This window comes from Myotis yumanensis, unplaced genomic scaffold (genome assembly GCF_028538775.1).
Source record: "Myotis yumanensis isolate MYYU_CA2020_CCGP unplaced genomic scaffold, mMyoYum1.0.hap1 SCAF_13, whole genome shotgun sequence".
Lineage (NCBI taxonomy): Eukaryota > Metazoa > Chordata > Mammalia > Chiroptera > Vespertilionidae > Myotis > Myotis yumanensis.
In genome coordinates, this window is record NW_027223764.1 from 22,702,884 (window position 1) to 22,726,913 (window position 24,030).

A 24,030-nucleotide genomic window follows, 5' to 3' on the forward strand; every position below is an offset into this window, starting at 1 on the left:
TTACTCTTATTTACTTTGATTAGAAAATTATGCACAGTATTTTACAAGTCATAGACTTGGTTACATATTAAGATTTCAAATTTCAAACTGAAATTAACATTTTATTTCTACAAACAGTGAAGGAATTTTAACTAAAAAATATCAAGTCTTGCCAAGAACTGTCAGAATTCATACTTTTTTACTCTTACCAGTGGAAAAAAAAATCTCATTTATATTTATGGACTTACTCCCCAAATCAAGTCTTCAGTCCACTAAAGTGCAAAGATTCTACCAATTAGCTTTCTTAAATTACTAGATGAACAATTTTTTAAACTAGAAACAGAAAGGCTAAATTTCTTTAATAGGGATTACTTAAGGGAAAAAAACAATTCTCTTTAAAAAACAAATAGACATGATACAGTGGAAAAACATATGCAAATCAACTTTCCAAGTATTTCCAGTTCCCAGATAACCAAGATTTGCCCCAACCTGTGAATGAAGATAAACAACTTCAGTAATTTAAATAATTTACAACCAAAGTTGCTTATTCTTGGTCTATAAAATTTCAAAAGGTCAGAACTTGAGATAGACAATATCTGTACTTTCAAATAGTATTTTGGAAGTTAAAGTAGTATTTAACAATCCTGCTCTGACCTCCAAAGTGCTTGTATGGTAACTGTTAATAAAAAAAAAAAAAAAAAAAAAAAAAAAAAAAAAAAAAGATGTAAAGTTTAAAGTATCTTCAAAGCTGTTAAAAATTTTTTATTGCATTATTGTTCACTCCAAATTATGGAGTATGAACTAGTCATTTAAACTTTTTCTTTTGTAAAATGATGCTCCCTACAAAATACTTTTAAAAAAATTAATACTGTCAATAGATTACTTATTTCATTTACTTCAGCCATGGAATTCAAAATCAGCAGTTTTCCATGTCTTGATTCTTTTAGATTTCTCCATCCTTTTTACATAGGAAACAACAAACTTTTATCAAAAGACATTTATATTCCAATTAGTCTGTTAATTTTGAAGATTAGCTTTTCAGAGTAGGACTATTATTCTTGTCTCCTTCTTTAATATCCTTCATTACAGATGCAAAGACCTGAAATTATACAGAGTAAAGATTAATCCTCAAAAAACTACCATGTAGATTTAAGAGAATTAAATAACTATAGTATATTAACACTTAAGTTTGAGACTGTCATTCTCAAATCCTTTTGTTTCAACCCAATTTTATGATATATATTTTAGTTTCCAGTTTTCATCACTTGTTAAATACAGGGTGGGGGAAAGGAGGCTTACAGTTGTTCATATGGAAAATAATATAATAATTAATAAATAATAAAACAAGAATAAACTCTGTATTTTGTGTTCTCACAATTGTAAACATACTTTTGCCCCATCCTGTAGTCTTAAATTACTATTTAATAACAGAACATTTTCTGGACCAATATCCTTACATTTCATTTTCATAAGCAATAAAACTGAGCTTATTTATAATGCCTATTGTCTATCATTCATGGAGCAAATAATACTACTATCTTTTATGTTACTTAGACTGCCAATGGTTGCTTCCTAACAAGTCTAAGCATCTAAAAACCCAGGATCATACATTATTTTCTTTCTATTGCAAATCCTTAGTACACAACAGGTGTTTAATACAATTGCTGTCTGTTTGAAATACAGAAATAATAATATATTTGCTTTGGCAAAGACTGACTATTGTAGGTTGTACTTCACTAAAATCATAAAATATTACTGAATTTACAGAAAAATAAATCCATAGATTTGGAGAGGTGAAAGAGAAGCAATCTATTTTAAACTCTTGCTCTTTCAAAGTCAAGAATTATTTTTAAAATATTTTTTTTTAAATTTAAGCACTAACATTTGAGAAATACATAATTGTTTTGTTTTTTTAAATAAAAAGTCAACTGATTGTTTTAACACATCTTTTAGAAGTAGAAAAATGTCACTCTACCTGAGGCCATTTTTTGGTGCTATTCTGCATCTGAATCGCTGCAATACAGCTGAACAGCTTTTCTGATGTAATATCTTCTGGTAATTTAGTTAGAAACTGTGCTATATGAATAAAATCCATCTGCAGGAGAATATCTTCATATAATCGCAGGATCCCTAATCCAGTCCTAAATAAAAATTCTTCTCCATCTCTGCAAAATACATCCCAGACTCGACATGCCAGATCAAGTGGTAGTGATTTGCTATATAGGGTGAAGATCCTAAAATTAGGGGGAAAAATATTCATTGAAAAATTTCATTTATTTATTCATTCACTCATTAGGCACCTCTATATTTAAAAAAACCCAGTACTTAATTAGGGATAAAAAAGGCAAATAAAATATGGCTTCTTCCCTCAAAGAGCTTGAGTAAAACAAAATTAAGTAATACATAAGTAGATTATGTGAATTTACAACCTTATGTAGAGACATGGCCCAATACACACTAGAGTGGCAGAACAGCCTAGCTGTTAAGGGTATGGCTCTGAAACCAGAATGCCTGAGTCTGAATCTTAGATATGCAACTTATTAGTTGTGTTACTTTGAGCAAGATTATTTATTCTTGTTGTACCTGTTTCCTCATTAGTAAACAAAAGATAATACCTACATCTTAGGATTGTTTTAAAAAATAAAGGGGTTAACATATGTAAAGTGTTTTTAGAACAGTGACTGGCACATAAGAAATACTCAATAAAAGTTAGTTATTGTTATTATATAAGAAACCCAAGTATCATCTTTTAGTAACCTAAATACAAAATTATAAAGCCTTACTTCTCTCTTTTCTCTTCTCCTTCCACAAACATCCACTGGTTATTTTTTTTCCTCCTTAACCAAACTTTACTTACTACTTCTTTTGGAGCAATGTAAACGCTCCAACAGAATCACCAAAATGGTTTTTTCACCTCCTTGCTGACAATGTCTGATCATGTAATTTATTATCCAGTGGTGCTTCAGGGTGGCATTCTGGTTGGGGAAGTAGGGAGAATAGGTGCTAGAGAACTTCTCCTTAAAATTGCATTGGCAAAGAAAGTACACAGTTTTTACATAGACTGTGTTTTACAGGTTAGGGCTGATGAAACTTAAGAAAGGGAACTAAAAACGCTCCAACAACAACAACAAAAAACAAACAACAACAAAAAACTTATTAGCACTGCCACTTTTTTATTCCTATTTTTCCCACACAATTGATTCTAGGATTTGTATATAACAAATTCAAAAGAGGCAGTGAAACAAAAATCCATGTCTACTTCTTAAAGTAGAAACTCATAGTGCCTAGGCAGTTTCTAATATGTGGTACTCGCTCATTTTCAGTTCCATCCTGTTCCCTCTATCAGTTGTGACCCTGATGTGCCTCATGTTCAGTCACCAAAACTGACAACTGAGTTATTTTTCCCCCCTTCTTTAGAAATTTAATATTTGATCTTGGTCCTCTGGGTCCCATAACATAATCCAGAGGAACTCTAACGTTCCTAGTGGGAATGAAAGAGAATACACTGAAAAATAACTTTTTTTAAAAAAAAGTCTAAATAAATATAGAAGCCCAAATAACTGGGAAGATGTCATATTTGCTCAATGCCACTAATTTCTTTTTCTATATTAAAAATTCACATGAAACCCACTGATTTCAAATGATTAGGATTTAAGGTTTAAATGTTTCATATGTACTCTTAACCTATCTTAAGATCAACTCTTCCATCTCTTTGGCAAAATTCACCTGCCATTCTATAATCAACTGGCTACTGCTCACCAAAGTCTTGGGCAAACCCTCTAAGTTAAAACAGAGAAGCTGGAATTGTAAAGTTGAAAAAAGACATTAGCACCTTAATAAGACATCATTCCTGTCAGAAAGCTGGACAAAGCCTTGAAAAAAACAAAGCCCCCAGTTTAAAAAAAAAATACCACACTATAATAACTATCACAAGCCCTTGTGTGTTAACAAGATAGAGCAACTAACGCTGAAAGCTTAATATGAACTAGGCATTGCATGAGATAATCCATGTAAAACACCCTCACTACAACTCAAAATATATTATTTCCATTTTATAGGTAAGAAACTAAAACACAAACTGAGAGATTCTGATTTCAACCCGAGTCCATGCTCTTAATCAAATGTCTCCCCACAAATATGTGAGTTTCTTTATTTGTAAGGGAAGAGTTTTTTATATTCATGATCCTCTGCATGAGTTTACTTTAGTTCCTAAAACACACAAAAAGTTATACTTTGTTTCCTTTTAATTATTATATTTCATGTTCATAAGTTATCACTTACCAGTCTATCAAGTATATGTCTGGTGTAAGACTATAAGATTTGAAATGAAGAAATAGTTTGGAGAGATTTTCTTCAAAAAATACTTCAAATGTTGCAAAATATTTCAACATCTAAAAATGGAAATATCAATAAAATTATTAAAGAGTAGGCTATAGAAATAAGAGAAATTAAATAAATCCTCAATTATAAATTAACAGAAACTCTTGCTTAGCACCTCTTTCTGAGTCTTCATCATGCATTCATAAAACTATACTTCAATGAAAAATTTATTTTATATTACTCTTTTATTAAATTTATTGAGGTAACACTGGTTAATAGGATCATATAGGTTTCAGATATAGGCTTCTATGTTACAAGATCTGTATGTTGTGCTGTGTGCTCACCACCCAAAGTCACATAATCTTCTATCACTATATATTAGGCCCCCATCAACCCCCTGTTCCCTCTGGCAACCACCCCAGTGCTGTCTGTGGCCACGAGTTTCAATTTTATATTTCACATAAGCAAATATATGGTTCTTAGTTTTTTCTGCCTGACTTATTTCACTCAGCATAAGAAAATCTTATTTTTAGATCAGATTACTTTAGTCTTCTATTGTTTTCACAATCTAAAAAGTCATTCAGTCCAGCTGGTGTGGTTGAGCATTGACTCAGGAACTAAGAGACTGAGGTTCGATTCCTGGTCAGGGTACATGCCCAGGTTTTCGGGCTTGATCCCTAGAAAGGGGCGTGCAGGAGGCAGCCGACTGACGATGTTTCTCTCTTGCCGATGTTTCTATATCTCTATCCCTTTTCCTTCCTCTAGCTCTAAAAATCAATAAAAACTTATTTAAAAGGGCATTCAGACTCTGAAACTGACTAGCAACAAAAAACATGATTCATTCCCAATGTCCATACCATGCTGTGATCCACACGGAAGAAGGCCAACTGGCATGGCTTATTCAGGAGATTTGCAAACGCAATGAAGGCATCTGCCTCTTCCAAATTGAGAATAAGAACTGCTGCTATGAAGGACATCCCTTGGACCTTCAAAGGGAAAGGAAATTAATCAAAATTGTTTTATAATAATAATAATTCTATAGTGTTTATTTTATTGCATTCCTGAAAAATTACAAAGTAATATTATAAGGTAAAATTAACTAAGATTTCTTTTTCCCCCACAACAAACAAAGGTAAATACAGAGAACTCATTAATAATTATAAAATCTATTTTAAATTTTTTTGACTATATGGTATGGTTTAAAAAGAAAAGCTTTCTGCCCTAGTTGGTTTGGCTCAGTGGATAGAGCGTCGGCCTGCAGACTGAAGGGTCCCAGGTTCAATTCCAGTCAAGGACACATGCCTGGGTTGTGGGCTTGATCCCCAGTAGGGGGTGTGCAGGAGGCAGCAGATCAATGATTCTCTCTCATCATTGCTGTTTCTCTCTCTCTCTCTCTCTCTCTCTCTCTCCCCCCCGCCTTCCTCTCTGAAGTCAATAAAATATATATATATATATATATATATATATATATATATATATAAAATTTTGGAAAAAATATCAGCTTTTACTTGCTACAATAGCCTATCTCAGTGTACTAGTTTATTTCATCTTCCTCTGAAGTCTTTCAAAATATAGAACCACAAAGTTTAATAAAAACGAGGTGATGGTCTTCATTGTTATAACATATCTGTCTGAGGCAGAAAGTGAGGAACTGAGAATAAAAGAGATTGCCCTGGTTGGTGTGGCTCAGTTGGTTGGACATTATTCAGGGCACTGAAAGGTTGACTGTTTGATTCCTGGTCAGGGCACATACCTGTGGCAGGAGGCAGCAAATCGATGTTTCCCTCTTATATCCATATTTCTCTCTCTTTTCCCCTCCCTTTCTCTCTCTCTAGAACTCAATAAAAATATTTTTTAAAAAGGAATAAAAGCAATCTATGAGAAGTGCCACTGAAAGTCCAAGAAAGAAGAGGTGTGGAGGTTGGGATAGTGAGGCTGGATTCCTGGGAAAGTAGTAAGAGGAAATAAGAGAAAAGCCATTCCAAAAAGAAAATGATGTATGAGTAAAGACATATAGAACCAGCTAGGTTGGAACACAAGACTTATGGGAATAATGGGAGAAATTAGAAAAAGTAGGTTATATTTACAAATTGGAAAAGGCCTCGAGTAAAAGGTATCTTAGGTGCTTGCTTGAGAGTTACACAGAGCTATTTTATATTTCTGAGCAGCAAATGGCATGGAACTGCTATTGTAAAAATATTCATCCTTTCATTAAAAAAAAGTTTATCAAGTACTTACTTCTGGTAGAGATTTGTATAATAGACTTATACAGAGAGGCCCTTAAGAATATTTGCAATAATATCTCTATCTGTTTCAATCTTCTTAGCAACCTTTACATTTTTTAGCACATTTCAATCTGGATTCCCACTCCATTACTATACTATCTGAAACTTCTCTAACCAGGTTGACCAATGGTATTCATTGTAAAACCCAATGGGCACTTTCCTAACCGCTAAGCAGAATTCCTTTAGCTTCTTTGACCCATTATTTGTTCTCCTCTTATTTCTCTGGCTTCTTCTGTGACTGTTCAATTTGCCATGTTTAACCAGAACCTTCATAAAACTTTCATCTTCTCACCTTCGTCTTAAAGTAGAAGAATCTTAGAGACCTCACAAAAGGGTGACTACCGGGCACAATTTACTCTATTTTGTTGTATGTTCATTTGTACATTTGTTCATTCATTCATTCACTCAACAAATATTAGATGCTTATCACCATACTAGAGGCCTGGTGCACGAATTCGTGCATGGGTGGGGTCTGGTGGCCCGCCCTGATTGGGCCGGGCCAGCTGGGGGGAGGGGCCTCAGGTGGTTGGCCAGCTGTGGGGGAGCTGTTCGGGGGTGGGGCCAGCTGGGGGGAGGGACCGTAGGCGGTTGGCCAGCTGGCTCTGCCCCCTGGTCGAACTCCCAGTCGAACTCCAGGTCAAGGGGACAATTTGCATATTAGCCTTTTATCATATAAGACTAGAGGCCCAGTGCACAAATTCGTGCACAGTGAGGTCCCTCAGCCTGGCCTGCGGGATCGGGCTGAAGCTGGCTCTCCAACATCCCCCGAGGGGTCCCAGATTGCGAGAGGGCGCAGGCCAGGCCGAGGGACCCCACTGGTGCACAATCGGGGCCGGGGAGAGACACAGGAGGTTGACCAGCTGAGGAGGGACTGTGGAAGGGCTCAAGGGCACGTCCGGCCCATCTCGCTCAGTCCTGATTGGCCGGACCCTAGCAGCAAGCTAACCTACCGGTCGGAGTGTCTACCCCCTGGTGGTCAGTGCACGTCATAGTGACTGGTCAACTGGTCAACTGTCTGCCACCTGGTGGTCAGTGCACATCATAGCGAGCAGTTGAGCAGCCTTAGCATATCATTAGCATATTACGCTTTGATTGGTTGAATGGATGACCAGATGACTGAACACTTAGCATATTATATAGGATGACAGATATTGTTCTAGGTACTTGAGATAGCTCAGTGAATAAAAGATTCTTACAGTTTAGAAGGAACAACTACACAATAAACAACAAGTAAATCATTTATTTTATTAAAAGCTGGTAAGTGCTGCTCTGGCCAGTGTTGCTCACTGGTTAGAATGTCAGCTGTCACACTAAAGCAGCGGTTCTCAACCTGTGGGTCGCGACCCCTTTGGCGGTCGAACGACCCTTTCACAGGGGTCGCCTAAGACCATCCTGCATATCAGATATTTACAATACGATTCATAACAGTAGCAACATTACAGTTATGAAGTAGCAACGAAAATAATTTTATGGTTGGGTCACAACATGAGGAACTGTATTTAAAGGGCCAGAAGGTTGAGAACCACTGCACTAAAGGGTCATGGATCTGATTCCTGATCAAGGGTATGTACGTGGGTTTCAGGTACAATCCTCGGGCTGGCTGTTGCACGTGTGGGAAGCAACCAATCAATGTGTCTCTCTTGAATTGATGTCTGTCTGTCACTCTCTTCCATCCCTCCCTCCCTTCCACTCTCTCTAAATATCAATGGAAAAAATATCCTCAGGTGAGTAAAATAAAATAAAATAAAACAAAACTAGGACTGACTGACAATCAGTAAAAGGAGCAAATTCCCTCCCCTATGCTTCCCTCAACCTGGAGGCACAGTCACGGAAAGAAAGGTTAGGGAGAAGGGGCGAAGGCACCAGACCAACAGCAGTGGCAATAAATGCAAGTTTACAAATTGCATGGTGCAATCCCCAGCTGCTCTCCCAGAAAGCTGGCAGCCAGCCTCATAAACCTCTGGTAGGAGAAGGAAAGGCTCCTCTCTAGATAAGTTGATAGGCCCGAAGAAAAAAGACACAGAGATATACACATTTTGGAGCGATTACAATATAATAAATGTTTATATTAAAAAAACAGATGGAAACAAATACTTACATAACCAACATCAGGTCTGTAACATGTATATGCCCCTAAGATACTATGTAAAACATCATGATATGGGCCACCCTTTGAAGAGAAAAATGAAATGTCATACTATACAAATAATTGTCTCTAAGTTACTTGTCAAATATCATGTTAATAAACTTTAGCATTTCCCAAAAGATTAATTTTAGTTAGTATATTTAATCATTGTCAGAAATATTCTAAATGCACTCTGTCAAGATGCTTTCTAAATAATTAATTTAAAAATATGTAATCCTAAACAACAAAAAGTCAAACTCTCTTGAGAGACATAAGCTATAAAGTTTATGTACAATTTTAAAGACTTCTGGATTTGGTACAATAAGATTATAAGGAAAACAGAATGTTCCATTTTATATAATACAACTTCAGCAAAAAAAAAAAAAAAATACCATCAAGCTACACTAAATTAAGTTTACTATTAATTTTTATCTTAATAGTAAAAATGTTTATGTCATTTTATTAATCTAAAGATAGAGAAATTCCATATATTAAAGATTTGAGTCAAATATAAACTATACATAAAATGTAATGATTTCTCATAAAGTATAAGCAACTTTATTCCCTATATTCCCTATGCTGTACTTTATATCCCTGTAAGAAACTTTTTTTTTTAAAGGAACTTAATAGTCTCTGCAGAAACAACAAACCCTACCCCCCACCCCATTTCAATAGTAATTCTGAAAAATTTAAATTTGGGGACAAATTCCTTTATATTTACACAATTTACTAGGCAAAACAGTTAAATTTCAAATATTTTACAGAATAAAAAGTAAAATGAAGAAATCCACCTGGATGATAATTAATCCAGTACCTACTACATAAAATTATGATGTGCCATGCTCACTGCAATGCATTCAGTCAGTGGAATAAAATAATAAAATTTCCATTAAAATTTTCCTACTAGTTTCACATTTTTTAATATAAAGTTCCCCAATTTTCATAGTTTTGCCTTTAAATAATAATAGCTATGAATTTGGAGAATATGTTCCCTTGGATTTTTTAGAAGTAGTTAAAAACCTGGTTAGAAACCCTCACCTTCTGAAAGATGTAGAGAGATGGAAATGTACGGGATATGTCCAACTTAATTAATTCCAGACTGGCCTCCCGATCAGCAATAGATACACCTATATTTGCCAGGTAAATAAAGTTACAATTATTACTTGGCTATATCCAGTTCAATCTTATACACACAGAATGATTACATGGAATATATGTTATTTAAGGAAAGTTAAAAGCTGAACAATCCAGAAACTTAAAGAAATGCCACACAGCTTTTGCTGGAATTTAGAGCTTCTTCTGTGAAGAATATATCTATACATTTATCAGAAAGTTATATGGTGAAGGATTTCTACTTCCTTTTTTTTTTTTAAAAAAAGGTAGGTTTTTTTTTTTTTTTTTAATAGAGGGTAGGTAGATTATCACTCCCACAATAACAACTAGATAAAAACATTTCAAGTATCATTTTTAAAAAAGGCATAACAGAGTTGTGTACACAGGGAGGTCCAGAGAATTTAAATCCTAGAAAGAGAAAAGCCTTTCCTAGGTGAGTGGATACCAGTGCTCGAATTTAACAGGGATGTTTACATACTCACAGAAAACCACTATGCGATAGGCACCATTTCTCTATTCTAAGCCATGTTCATTTTTATTTTATTTTTATTTTTTAAAATATATTTTATTGATTTTTTTACAGAGAGGAAGGGAGAGGGATAGAGAGTTAGAAACATCGATGACAGAGAAACATGGATCAGCTGCCTCCTGCACACCTTCTACTGGGGATGTGCCCGCAACCAAGGTACATGCCCTTGACCGGAATCGAACCTGGGACCCTTCAGTCCGCAGGCTGATGCTCTATCCACTGAGCCAAACCGGTTAGGGCACCATGTTCATTTTTAGAGTTGTACATACAGGCAAGAGAAGAGGGTTTGCTTTTTACTAAGTAGAACAAATACAGAAAGAAAAGTGACTGGCAGACAAATGGCTTTCCATAATTTAAGGACAAGAGATGATTGAACAAATTTACCTAAATTTAATAAATTATGATATCAGAAAAAAAAAGATTTTTTTCCAAAACGATCAGGAATAAAATTGATAAGAGTGGAGGAATAAAAGGAGCATATGAGTGAATTAAATAAACAAAGATTAGGCACAAGAATTATAAAAAATATATATTAGAAAGTGAGTGAAAGTCAGTGAGAGAGGAGACAGGAGGTCACAAATGAGGTATAAAGATCATCTATCTTTAAGTTAAAAGTTGGGTCGTGGTGGGTGTTGCTTAATGGTTGGAGTGTCGTCCTGTGACCAAAGGGTCTTGGGTTCGATTCCTGGTCAAGGGCATGTACCTGGGTTGTAGGTTCAATCCCTGGTCCAATTGGGGCACGTGTGGGAGGCATCCAATCAATAGAGCTCTCTCACATTGATGTTTCCCTTTCTCCCTTCCTCCCTCCCTTCTACTCTCTCTAAAAACAATGGAAAAATATCTTCGGGTGGGGATTAAAAAAAAACCCATGTTGGCCTAAAAATACTTCACCCCCATTACCCTGAATGGCTATGATTAAATCCTGGGCTCGGGAGTCCAACAGCTTGGGTTTACATCATGGCTTCACTGCTTATAAATTAACTACTTTGAGTTTCCTCCTATATCATCTACTTAAAGAGTTATTAACATTAGAGTAGATAATATATGTAAAGCAATTCTATAGTTCCTGACACATGGTAATAATCATGATATAATCTTCAATGACTGGACTTTCATCCAAAAATTTTTGTTAACAAAAAATAATCACACCCTTTCTCTTCAATGAGGGTCGGAGCAGCCTCCCCAGCAGATGAAGAGATGCAGATCTTTGTGAAGACCCTGACTGGCAAGATCATCACCCTGGAGGTTGAGCGCAGTGACACCACTAAGAATGTCAAAGCTAAAATCCAAGACAAGGAGGGCACCCCACCTGAACAGTAGTGCCTGATTCTTGTGGGTAAACAGCTGGAGGATGGCCACACCTCTCAGACTACAATATTCAGAGAGGCCACCCTCCACTTGGTGCTTCATCTGCGGGATGGTATCATCAAGCCCTCCCTCTGCCAGCTTGCCCAGAAGCATAACTGCGACAAAATGATCTGCCACAAGTATTACACCTGCCTGCACCCCCTGCTGTCAACTGCTGCCAGAAGTACAGCCATACCAACAACCTGGGCCCCAAGAAGGTTAAATAAGGCCCTCCACCACCTCCTCCTCGGGCCCGCAGGGTGGCCTTCTGCCTGAATCCCGTGGCTCTGGGGCCTCAACAGTTTCCCTTTCATTGAAAAGAAAAACAGTAAGAATCACACCTTCTGTATCATTCTCTGAACTTGTTTCACTGAGGCTTTTGCACCGTTCTTTCGCTCTTGATAGGAAGATTTCATAAAGTTCTGGGTGAGGGAGAACAAAAATTCATCAATAATAGGAAAGAAATATATTCACATATTTTTATTTTTATTCTTAAAAATAGAAAAACATGATCCCATTATAAGTCAGGCATATCTTATGTAGCTGGCATAAAAAAAATAGCAAATGTAAGTACTCAATTCTACCAAAACTATTTATTATGCACCAGAAAGGTAGCAAATGAAAATATTCCAGAGCAGCCATCCAAATAGCTACAATATAGAATGTATGTATGAGGCAGGTAGAGACGCTTCTGCTAAAGGAGCCATTGTACAATAGCAGAAACATGATTTTTGGAATCAGACCTAGATTCAAACTCCGGCTCTGCCACTTACTACCTGTGGGATTTATAACTCTGGAACTTGGCTTTCTTCATCTGTAAAATGGAGAAAAATAATACCTATTCATGTGTTACTGATGATTAAACAATACCATTTATGTAAAGCTTCTGACACCTTATAGTCCCTCAATAAATGCTAGTTCTTGCTTCCTTCTCTCTTGAAACTGGTTTCTCCATTATGATACAGCTATCTTAAGCTACATAAACTTTAGTCAAAGGGTCACATACAAAAATCTCTACCCCTATCTTTTACTCTAAGAGCCCAATCACTTAAAAAAATATATATATATTCCAATATATCTATCTATCTATATATATATATATCTGACACACACACACACACACACACACACACACACACACACACAGGAATATATATAGAGACCCGATGCACGAAATTCATGCAAGGGTAGGCCTTCCTTCTGCCGGCTGCTGGCACAGGTTTTCCTCTGGCACCCGGGACCCAGGCTTCCCTCGCAACCCCGGCTTCATCCGGAAGGATGTCCAGTCTAATTAGCATATTATGTTTTTATTATTATAGATATTCCATTGTATGACTAGACCAGGGATGGCGAACCTATGACATGCGTGTCAGAGGTTACATGCGAACTCATTTTGGTTGATTTTTCTTTGTTAAATGGCATTTAAATATATAAAATAAATATAAAAAATATAAGTCTTTGTTTTACTATGGTTGCAAATATCAAAAAATTTCTATATGTGACACAGCACCAGAGTTAAGTTAGGGTTTTTCAAAATGCTGACACGCCGAGCTCAAAAGGTTCGCCATCACGGGACTAGACCATAAGAAGTATTCTTATATTGCCAAGAATCAGATTATAAAATAACTTACTAGATATATTTCAAACATACTCATTATTCTGATCTCTTCTTTCTGTTCACTTTTCATTATTACTAATGGTTTGGAAAGAAATCAAACTCAAAATTTCTATTATTTCTATGCCCTGACTGGTTTGGCTCAATGGATAGAGCGCTGGCCTGCAGACTGAATGGTCCCAGGGTTGATTCCGGTCAAGGGCATGTACCTCGGTTGTGGGCACATGCCCAATAGGGGGTGTGCAGGAGGCAACTGATTTGATGTTTCTCTCTCATAGATGTTTCTAACTCTCTATCCCTCTCCCTTCCTCTCTGTAAAAAATCAATAACATATATTTAAAAAAAATAAAAAGCTGTTGTGGCACAGCAAGTGTCCCTGGGGAGGGACAAGATGGGATCAGAGGCCTGGCTAACTGGAACAAACTGAGACATCTCTAAGGTGAAGAGGGTAGGGAGGAGTGTAAGAAATCCATGGGGGTGTGTGTGTGTGTGTGAATGGGAGACATCTGTAATACTAGCAACAATAAAAAATACATGTATTATTTAAAAAAATAAAATAAATGGAGTGCCCCACTCCATTTGGTATAAGAGCTAGATATAAGTTTTAAACTTAGATATAGAATTTTTTGCAGTTATTAGGAACCAAATTGAAGTTCATACGTTTTATTTCAAACTGCTTCCAAGCCAGGTCCAGTTTCACTACTGCACTTAGTTTTTAAAACTGTCTTGGAAGAAGGTTCACCAAACAAATCCATCACTTTGGAATCTACAAAATTGACCCAAAAGTAAAACTGTGGTAATGCATTTGAAAACATCAAAGGACATCTCTCAAGGGAAGATTTACAGTACTTATGTATAATAAGAAGATCTACATCTCAGTTCAATTCCTCACTTGACTCTGCATGTCATATTTGCCCTGGCAAATTTGGTTGGAGGGTCATCCCATGCACTAAAGCAGTGGTTCTCAACCTGTGGGTCACGACCCCTTTGGGGGTCGAATGACCCTTTCACAGGGGTCGCCTAAGACCATCGGAAAACATATATATAATTACATATTGTTTTTGTGATTAATCACTATGCTTTAATTATGTTCAATTTGTAACAATGAAAATACATCCTGCATATCAGATATTTACATTACGATTCATAAAAGTAGCAAAATTACAGTTATGAAGTAGCAACGAAAATAATTTTATGGCTGGGGGTCACCACAACATGAAGAACTGTATTAAAGGGTCGTGGCATTAGGAAGGTTGAGAACCACTGCACTAAAGGGTCATGGGTCAGGGTGTGTACAGGAGACAACCGATCAAGGTTTTTGTCTCACATCACTGTTTCTCTCTCCCTCTCTCCCTCTTCCTTTCTCTCTCTCTAAAAGAAAATAAAAATATTAAAACAAAACAAAAAAATCAAAGGACATTTCTCAAGGGAAGACTTACAGTGCTTATCTCTCTCTATAAAAACCCTGTGACCAGTCAACTGTTCGACCAGTCACTATGACACGCACTGACCACCAGGGGGCAGACGCTCAACGCAGGAGCTGCCCCCTGGTGGTCAGTGCGCTCCCACAGCAGGAGCGCTGCTCAGCTGACCAAAGGGCGGGTGCTGGCAAGCGCAGCTGTGGCAGCAAGAGACTCTCCTGCCTCCCGCCTCCCTCCCGCCTCCGCAGCAGCGCTATTGAACAGCAGTGGCAGGCGCAGTGGGGCTGGGATGAGCGGGAGCAGCATGGCACCTGGCCCAGGCTTGGGCTCCTCCCTGGCCGCCTGCAGCTTTGTGCACTACTACATCCCCTGAGGGGTCCTGGATTGTGAGAGGGCACAGGCCAGGCTGAGGGACCCCACCAGTGCATGAATCTGCACTGGGGCTCTAATCTATAAGACCTGCATCTCAGTTCAATTCCTTGCTTGACTCTGCATGTTATACTTATTTTTTGTTGAATCTACAAATGTAGAGTTCTGAAGCAGAGATGTATCTTAGGAACCGAAAATACTTTGAGATCAGTTTATATTTCACTCTGATTTTCTGACAATGATGATATTGTACATATTTGGCAAATTTCACTTTCACTATAATGTTATACTCATTATCACAAAAAAATGTTAGAACAATTCTTTGAGATAGCTAACAATCTAACCCCATTTTACAGATGAAGAAAACTAAGACTACTGGATGTTAAGTAATTTGCCCAAGGTCACAAATCTAAGATATAGTAGAACCAAGATTTGAACCACATTTGACTGACATTAGAACCCTTATTCTTAGTTACTATTCCCTAATTGTTATGAATTTCATGATTAAAACAAATACAATAGGTAAGGAGTCAAACTATTATAGCCATTGAAAGTAGAGAAGGTTATATAAAGTAAATTTTCTGATCAAAATTTAGCTTCCTTTCCACCACTAATGAAAGAGAGATGAATACCCAATCCATTCCTGAATTGTTTTATTAGAGAAAACCTAAAATTACTTTGAAAATAAATGGCCCAGTTATTTCAAGCTTAAAAAAACATTTTGAGTTATAGTAACACAAAAAGTTAAAACCAACTTAACCAATATTTCAATGTTTAAGTTATCAGGTTACCTAACATTCTAAAGCCAAAGTTCTCAAGAAAACAAGACTGCAAACAAAATTTCAAATAGCTACCAATGCTTCATAGTCTCATCTGTGTCCAAAACCAATTCCTAAGACTTTAAACAATTACAGTATGTTCAACAATCCTTAATATTTAGGATTTTAATGATCTAACTGAAAGTTCTAACTACAATATAAAAACATTTCCTTTTAATCTGTTCCAAGCACAGAAGGCAAAAGAAACCTTTGTTTTATTGGAAAGAAGAGTTAAGTCACATAGGATCTAACTTTTTCTAAGCTAAATTAAAAACTCTTAATTCTTCCTTTAAATTCTATTTTTTAAATAAAAGTCCAGTTAAAAAAAGTGTTCATTACGGGATATCTGAAAATGAATTTTAAAAATCATACATAATCATGCTATTCAAAGTTGGCATCACTTTTAGAACTAAATATTTTTGTTATAATTCTGTCCAGTTATATATAATGCAGATTTTTGCAATGAACATTCTTACAGAAAAGCTTTTGCACCCAATCCTGATTATTTCCTTAGAGCAGATTCTTAGAACTGGAATAATTAGGTCAAAAGTTATGCTTTTTAAGGCTTTTGTCAAAGAATTCTAAATCATTTTCAGCCACAATTTATGTGGTAATTTTATTCTTTTTAATAACTTTTGATTTGAAAGGTAAACAACAGTACCTTGATGTTCTTTTAACGTATATGTCACTGATTTGATTATCACTAGGAAAATGGCTAAATTAATTATAGTGCAGCCAAACTGTGGAATACAGTACAGCTACAGTAGTATGCTTAAGGTACACTTGTATGTGCTGACATAAAAGGATATTCAGGAGAGATTATTGCTTAAAAGCAAGCTAATGAATAATCTCAGGACATAAACTCCTTTTTGTGTGGAAAAAAAATAACAAGAAGATACAGAGAAACCTAAAAAGAGGGGGAAGAAACGTACAGTTTATACTTTACTTGAATCTTTTTCAATAAATATGTAAATAAATATTTTAAGTAATAGTAACAATATATTATTTATATTATACTAGATTCCCTAAATCTTTTTTCTTTTTACCAGATAAATCCAAGAATGTACTACTTTTTATTGCTGCAAAGAATAAGCAATACATAAATAGGGATGGGGGCAGGCTATGCAATTAAATCCCACTCTGGGAACACCTTCATTGGCCATAGCGGTTTTGACACTGGAAATTCAAAGGTGAACCAATATGCTTGCTGGAAGATAAATTTCTTTTTCCAGAAATGGCCATGACAGCATCTTTTTGTTGTGCCACAAAATATATAAAAATAAGTGATGTTATTTCAAACACTGTTCAATTGAAGTTTCTTTTTTAAAATTGAATGTATTAGGATGACACTGATTAATAAAAGTATATAGGTTTCAGATGTACAGTTCTATAATACATCATCTGTATATAGTACTGTATATAGTTCTATAATACATCATCTGTATATAGTACAGTTCTATAATACATCATCTGTATAATGGTAGATAGGTATAGTACCTATCTACCATTATCATTATCATTATCACTCAGACTAATGTAGCACCTTTTATTTTTATTTTACATTTCCCCCATTTGATATTATGCATATTTTATTATTATTTTTTAACTTCATCAAAACTACTCTACATTTTACTCCTACTCTTCAAAGTTTTAAGAAACTTAAGAAAATAAAACAATTCCTTAAGAGTCTTCCTCTTAACATTTTCAAGATCCAAAAGGACTAGTTTGAGTAGAGATGAAAAATAAATTTCTAGCCTTCCCCCAATATTTATGTTTTTTTTAAATAAAGGGGAAACCTTTCCACAACTGGACTATTTCATATATATATATATATATATATATATATATTTATTTTAGAGGCCTGATGCACGAAATTTGTGCAAGAGTAGGTCTTCCTTCCCCCCGCTGCCAGCACCGGCTTTCCTCTGGTACTCAGCTGCACCTGGGACCTGGACTTTTCTCCAGCCGCTGGCAGGCACCCGGGACCCAGGCTTCCCTCGCAGCCCCGGCTTCGTCTGGAAGGTCGTCCGGTCGAATTAGCATATTACGCTTTTTTATATATATATAAAATCTCCAGTGGCACCTAGAATCTCAGAAGTTTTTGTAGTTACCTGAAGTTAAGATATTTGGGTGTCAAGAATATTATTTGTGGTTGTAAATTAAAGGAAAACCCACATATCTTATTTTTGATAGTATGAAATATAGTGAACTTATTAAGTCATATGAGGTTTTAAAGGGATAGGGAATGAAGCATGCTCCTAAAACCACATTATACTTGGTAATGCCCTTTTAAATTGCTACTCTACTAATCTGCTTTGTAACTCTGGAGATGGCTATTTGTACGTGTGGGAGTAACTGAATATAGAATACAAACCAGGAGTGATATTTAGTTCATTTCCTACAGCTAGACTCCAAACTTTCCCACGAACACTAGGGGGCAATCCCTGCCACCACAATTCTCGAACTCTTCTTGTACTACGCCTAGAATTGAAGGGGAAGAAAAAAGGAGAAAGTTACTTTTTAAAACATAGTATCCTAAAGAGAGATAACAGTAATTTAAAGGTAACTCCTTCTATAGCTGCCATTTATACTGATAAAATGAAAGAATCAGAAAAGTATAATTATGAAAAACAGAATAAAAGGAACATAAAAATTTGTTGTCAATTCAGTAACCAAATTACAAAAGTATTTATTACAGGTAAGGCTCTCATCTTTTGAGAGGCAGTATAGTCTGCTTAAAGAGTGTGTGCTTTAGAGTCAGATAGACCTGAGTTCAAATCTTATTTAACTATTCATTAATTGTATTACCTTGGGCAAATCACTTAACCTGTCTGACCTGGAGCTTCCCTATAAGATAAGTGGGAATAAAGGTTGTAAGAATCAAATGTGATTACTTATGTAAAGAGCCTAATATAATATGTCACATGTCCAATATTCAACAAATTCCCCATGCATATCCTATATTAAACATTGTAGAAGACATCTCCCACCCTTCAGTCTAGAGGGAAGATAAGGCATGCACAAATATATTATAAAAAAATGAAAGACAAAGTAAAGCAAGAAGTACATTAGTCTAGAAGTATAATGGGACGTTACAGATGGAAAACATCATATATTTTATGATATACATATATCTCACATTCTCTTGAGAAGCATATTAAAAATCACCTTTATAGTTAATAAATGCATCTTATAACGAATGTACATGCTTTAGTATTTTCTTTCCAAACATCTGCTATGACATTAATAGTGTACCTTGCAATAAATGATATGTTAGAATTAAGAAAATATGGTAACTAAGGAAAAAAAAAGTTTCATGAATCAACTAGCATTTCAAACGGGACTCAAAGGATAGGTAAGATTCTGACAGGCAGAGAGTGGTCAGTAAAGAAAGTAGGTATCAGAAATTGACGGTTTTATAAAAGCAAAGACACAGAAATAAGCATGAAATTTTCAGACATTGATTAACAGCATAATTTAGCCAAAGCATAAGCTACATGGTGGAAGTAATAAAGAAATAGAGAATTGGAAACATGTGATCTTTGGAGAAAGACTGGAATTCAGGAAATGTCTGTTTACTTACATTACTTCCCAATTGGGCAATATTTCATTGATCCAAATTACCATTGCATTTGCAATATTTTCTTCTTGTTTGAATCGTTCTTTCATTATTTTTTTCCTTTTATGTGCTTCTTTAATTTCTGTTTTAAACAAGTAAAAATTATTTCAATACAAAAGATTTAGATCAAAACCCCCTTCTCTTTCTACCTAAGCTTACAAAAGAGGCATTTTCAAAAAGAATATTTTAATGAAAGGAAGGAAGAAAAAAAGGAGAAGAGAGAAAGGAAAAAGGGTGGGTGAGGGAAGGTGATAAAAAAGAGAAATAAAAAGAATTTAATTAATATAATTTTAAAATAACATCTCCTATTCTACAAAATGAAACAAAGGCCAAAAAAATCATTTAAATAGATTACAGTATCACATATTCTATTTATACATAATCAACAAACTAAAATTTGGCATGAGTTAACTATGTAAAAAATAAACTAGCCCTAACTGGTTTGTCTTAGTGGATAGAGCGTTGGCCTGCGGACTGAGGGGTCCCAGGTTGGATTCCGGTCAAGGGCATGTACCTTGGTTGTGGGCACATCCCCAGTAGAAGGTGTGCATGAGGCGGCTGATCGATGTTTCTCTCTCATCGATGTTTCTAACTCTCTATCCCTCTCCCTTCCTCTCTGTAAAAAAATCAATAAAAATATATTAAAAAAAAATAAACTACTGTGGCCCAGCCGGCTTGGCTCAGTGGTTGAGCGTCAACCTATGAACCAGGAGGTCATGGTTCGATTCCAGGTCAAGGCACATGCCTGAGTTGCAAGCTTGATTCTCAGTAGGGAGCATGCAGGAGGCAGCCGATCAATGGTTCTCTTTCATCATTGATGTTTCTCTATCTGTCTCCTTCTCCCTTCCTCTCTGAAATCAATAAAAATATATTCAAAAGAAAATAAAAAAATAAACTACTGTAAGCAACTAACCAACACCTTTTTTTTCATACAAGGGGTTTATGTACTTCCTCACATAAAACCACATAACATTAAAAACTGAGTATGATGCTTCACTTTACTAATTAAATTTTTAAAATCCCTCTAATACACACAAACATGCAAACAACACCCCTCTGAAAATCAGAAGTCACAATTCCAGAAGAGATGCATCAAAAATAGAGAAGTAAAATATATGTAAACTATACATATATATAATTATATATAATTTTAGAACCAGTGCAAACTTCAGAGATCAGCTAGCTAAAGTATTTTCTAGCCTCAGCCGATTTGGCTCAGTGGATAGAGCCTTGGCCGGAGAAAGGCTCCCAGGTTCGATTCAAGTCAAGGGCACCTACCATGGTTGCATGCTCGATCCCCGGCCCAGTTTAAGGCATGTGCAGGAAGCAAACATTCAATGTCTCTCTCTCACATCGATGTTTCTCTCTGTCTCTCCCCCTCCCTTCCACTCTCTCTAAAATCAATGGAAAAATATCCTTAGATGAGGATCAACAGGAAAAAAAAAAGTAAAGTGTTTCTTAAATTGATTCACATATACCTCAGGAACTGTCTTTTCAAAAAAATATATATTTTTATTGATTTCAGAGAGCAAGGGAAAGGGTGAAAGAGATAGAAACATGAATGATGAGAGAGAATCATTCATCTGCTGCCTCCTGCACACCCCCTACTGGGGATCGAGCCCGCAACCTGGGCATGTGCCCTAACTGGGAATGGAACCGTGACCTCCTGGTTCATAGGTCGATGCTCAACCACTGAGCCACACCAGCTGGGCAGAAACTATCTTAAGGGGTAAGCTAGAGGCCAATTAGGCAGATTCACTTTTAAAAATTTGTTTTATATATTCAGATTCTACATAAGATTTCTTTGGAGTGGGTTCCACTGTTATAAAAAAAAAGTATTGACGGAGGGCCTTGAAAGTTTGCATCTAGTTGGCCTGCCCCACACATTTTATAGATGAGGAAACTAACATTCGGTCTATTTAGAGTGTCACAACCAGGTAGTGTCAAACAGGATTAAAGCTGTGACCTTCTGATTTCCTAATTCAATGTTATTCTATCATAACATGTACTTAGGATTATCTATTTATCAATAACTATCTTAAATATTAATTGAACAGTAAAGTCAGTGTTGAGAGTCAACTAAAACTTGTATTTCGAATTATGTATAGAAAAATAAACTCAGCCTATGTTTAAATAATTGGGCCCTTTAGAAAGATACTGGCTTTATAGATTAAAGATTAACTTCATTTCCAAAATAGTTTTTTTTTTTATGGTGCCACAAAGAAGAACTGTATACTATTATAACATTCCATTTATGTAAGTTAAGGAAAAATATCACTTGTTAAAAAAGCTTATGTCAAGCCCTAGCGGGTATGGCTCAGTGGATAGAGAGTTGGCTTATGGATTGAAGGGTCCCGGGTATGATTCCTGTAAAGGGCACATGCCGGGTTGCGGGCTCGATCCCCAGTAGGGGGCATGCAGGAGGCAGCTGATCAATGACTCCCTCTCATCACTGATGTTTCTATCTCTCTTTCCCTCTTCCTTCTTCTCTGAAATCAATAAAAATATATTTTAAAAAGAGCAAAGGCCAAAAAGTGTGCATGTATGTGTGTTTACACACACATAGCTGTGTAATATTTTCTAAAAATATATCCTGGACAGTACTTAGTAAATAAATATTGTTAAATTATCCTTACACTGTACTTTTTGGTTGGAAGAGAGAATGAATAAATATGTGAATTTATGCACACGAGAGTATACATTTATGTGACTGTCCAAATGACACAACTGGGACTCTAGAGAGACTCTATTAAGTCACAAAAGCATATTTTAATTTCAAATCACATTCTCACAGTCATATAGGAAGTTATTTTAAAGCATTAAAATTATTAAATTATATATCAAAAGCCTAAAAACTGTACAAGTGAATTTCATGAAGAAATATCTTCATTTATAAGTTAGCAGTAGTCCAAGGTTTATGACTGTAATGACAAGATCTCTCATATAGTCTGCTGTCTTTCTCTTCCTATTAGTTTTGTAAAAGTCCTTACAGAAGAACTATGATCTTAGTATGACATTTTATTTCTCTTTAAGAACAAATGTAGTTATAAAAATAAGAAATCACCATCATCATAAAGACAGACTTCATCAATTTCACCATCTACCTTCCTGTTGAAATTCAGTAAATTAAATTTACCAACTAGAGTTAAATTTTATACCTCGTTTTTTAGCCTCAGCCACCATCTCATCATATTCTTGTCGGTGACGTAAAGCTTCTTCCACAGATTTGGCAGGAAGATTTCTGGGGGGAAAATTTTTTTAAGTCACTTTTCAAAAGACTAACTTTTAAATGTATTAACTTCTTTTTTACAGATACCAAGAATTTTTAACCTCACCTCATTTCATACATTAAGAAAGTAATAGGTTGAAAAGAACTTTGCATTTTAGAAAAGAACCAGAATCCGAGTTGCCAATATTTGTTATATATATTTATATGTCATATGTACGTGTTTATTCATTATTTTTGAATGTGAAATTTCAGCCAATATTTCTAGGTCTTATTAAACCCACTTACTACAGGGTTTTTTAAAGTAAACTTTTTGGAGGTAGAATTTACATGTGATAAAATGAACAAACATATTTTAAGAGTACAGTTTGAAGAGTTCTGACAATTTTACATACCATTGCAACTAACGCCAATCAAGATACAGAACATTCCCATCACTTCATTAAGTTTCCTATGACCCTCTGCACTCAATACTTACCCAACTCCTACCTTGGCCAATCACATCTGTGATTGCTATCACTGTACATTAGTTGGTAGCCTTTTAAAGAGTTTCACATAGATTCTTTTTTGTCTGGCTTCTTTTGCTCAGCATATTTTAAAAATTCACCCATGCTGTTCTGTGTATTATGAACATATTCCTTTTAATTGGTGATCAGTGTTCCATGTATCCATTTGGATGAACATTTAGACTGTTTCCAGTTTGGGGACACTATGAATAAAGGTACTATAAATATTCATTTCAAGTCTTGTGTGGGTATCTGCCGTCATTTCTCTATGCATATATACCTAAGAGTAGAATTCCTGGATTACATGGTAAGTGCCAGTACACTTTTATAACAAACTGCTTTGCACTTTTAGAGTTTCAAGATAATGTTATGAATAATTTGATAATCAGTGTATCACTTGCATATGCTATATATTGGTTTATAAAATTAATGGCTTCACAGTCAGTGAAAAAAATATGCAAAAAAATACATTTAAGTATTATCATATATCCAAATGTATATTAATAATGTCTGGTTTTTGGAGTCCGTTTTTAAAATTATTTTCAACAGGTTAGAGTGAGGAAAGGTATGTGACAAATTTCCAAATTATATATTGTACCTCTTCCTCTCTTCTCAAGTTAGTAAGATTCTTCAGGTATGTTGTAGCAAGGATGAATAATGGTTAAGACTTCTGCTTCAGACCATTCTATATAATAAAAGCCCAGCGACCGAAACGGTGGAACAACCATGGCCCCTCGCCCCTGCCAGCTCTATCCCCA

The 24,030-nt window shown here is 35.6% G+C and overlaps 1 protein-coding gene across 3 annotated transcripts in view; it reads right to left on the reverse strand.

The window, feature by feature from the left end:
- Window positions 1–321: 321 nt before the first annotated feature.
- Window positions 322–24,030, reverse strand: part of TBC1D12 (TBC1 domain family member 12) — a 90,620-nt gene continuing 66,911 nt past the window's right edge. For all 3 annotated transcript variants that reach the window (XM_070432668.1, XM_070432667.1, XM_070432669.1), the window contains 10 exons: window positions 22,699–22,781; window positions 19,505–19,622; window positions 18,296–18,402; window positions 12,040–12,120; window positions 9,748–9,836; window positions 8,683–8,754; window positions 5,157–5,285; window positions 4,261–4,370; window positions 1,955–2,213; window positions 322–1,078 (listed from right to left, as the gene is read on the reverse strand). In XM_070432668.1, the coding sequence (XP_070288769.1) occupies window positions 1,010–1,078; window positions 1,955–2,213; window positions 4,261–4,370; window positions 5,157–5,285; window positions 8,683–8,754; window positions 9,748–9,836; window positions 12,040–12,120; window positions 18,296–18,402; window positions 19,505–19,622; window positions 22,699–22,781 (1,117 nt within the window). In that variant the 3' untranslated portion in view covers window positions 322–1,009. The remainder of the gene's footprint in view (window positions 1,079–1,954; window positions 2,214–4,260; window positions 4,371–5,156; window positions 5,286–8,682; window positions 8,755–9,747; window positions 9,837–12,039; window positions 12,121–18,295; window positions 18,403–19,504; window positions 19,623–22,698; window positions 22,782–24,030) is intronic.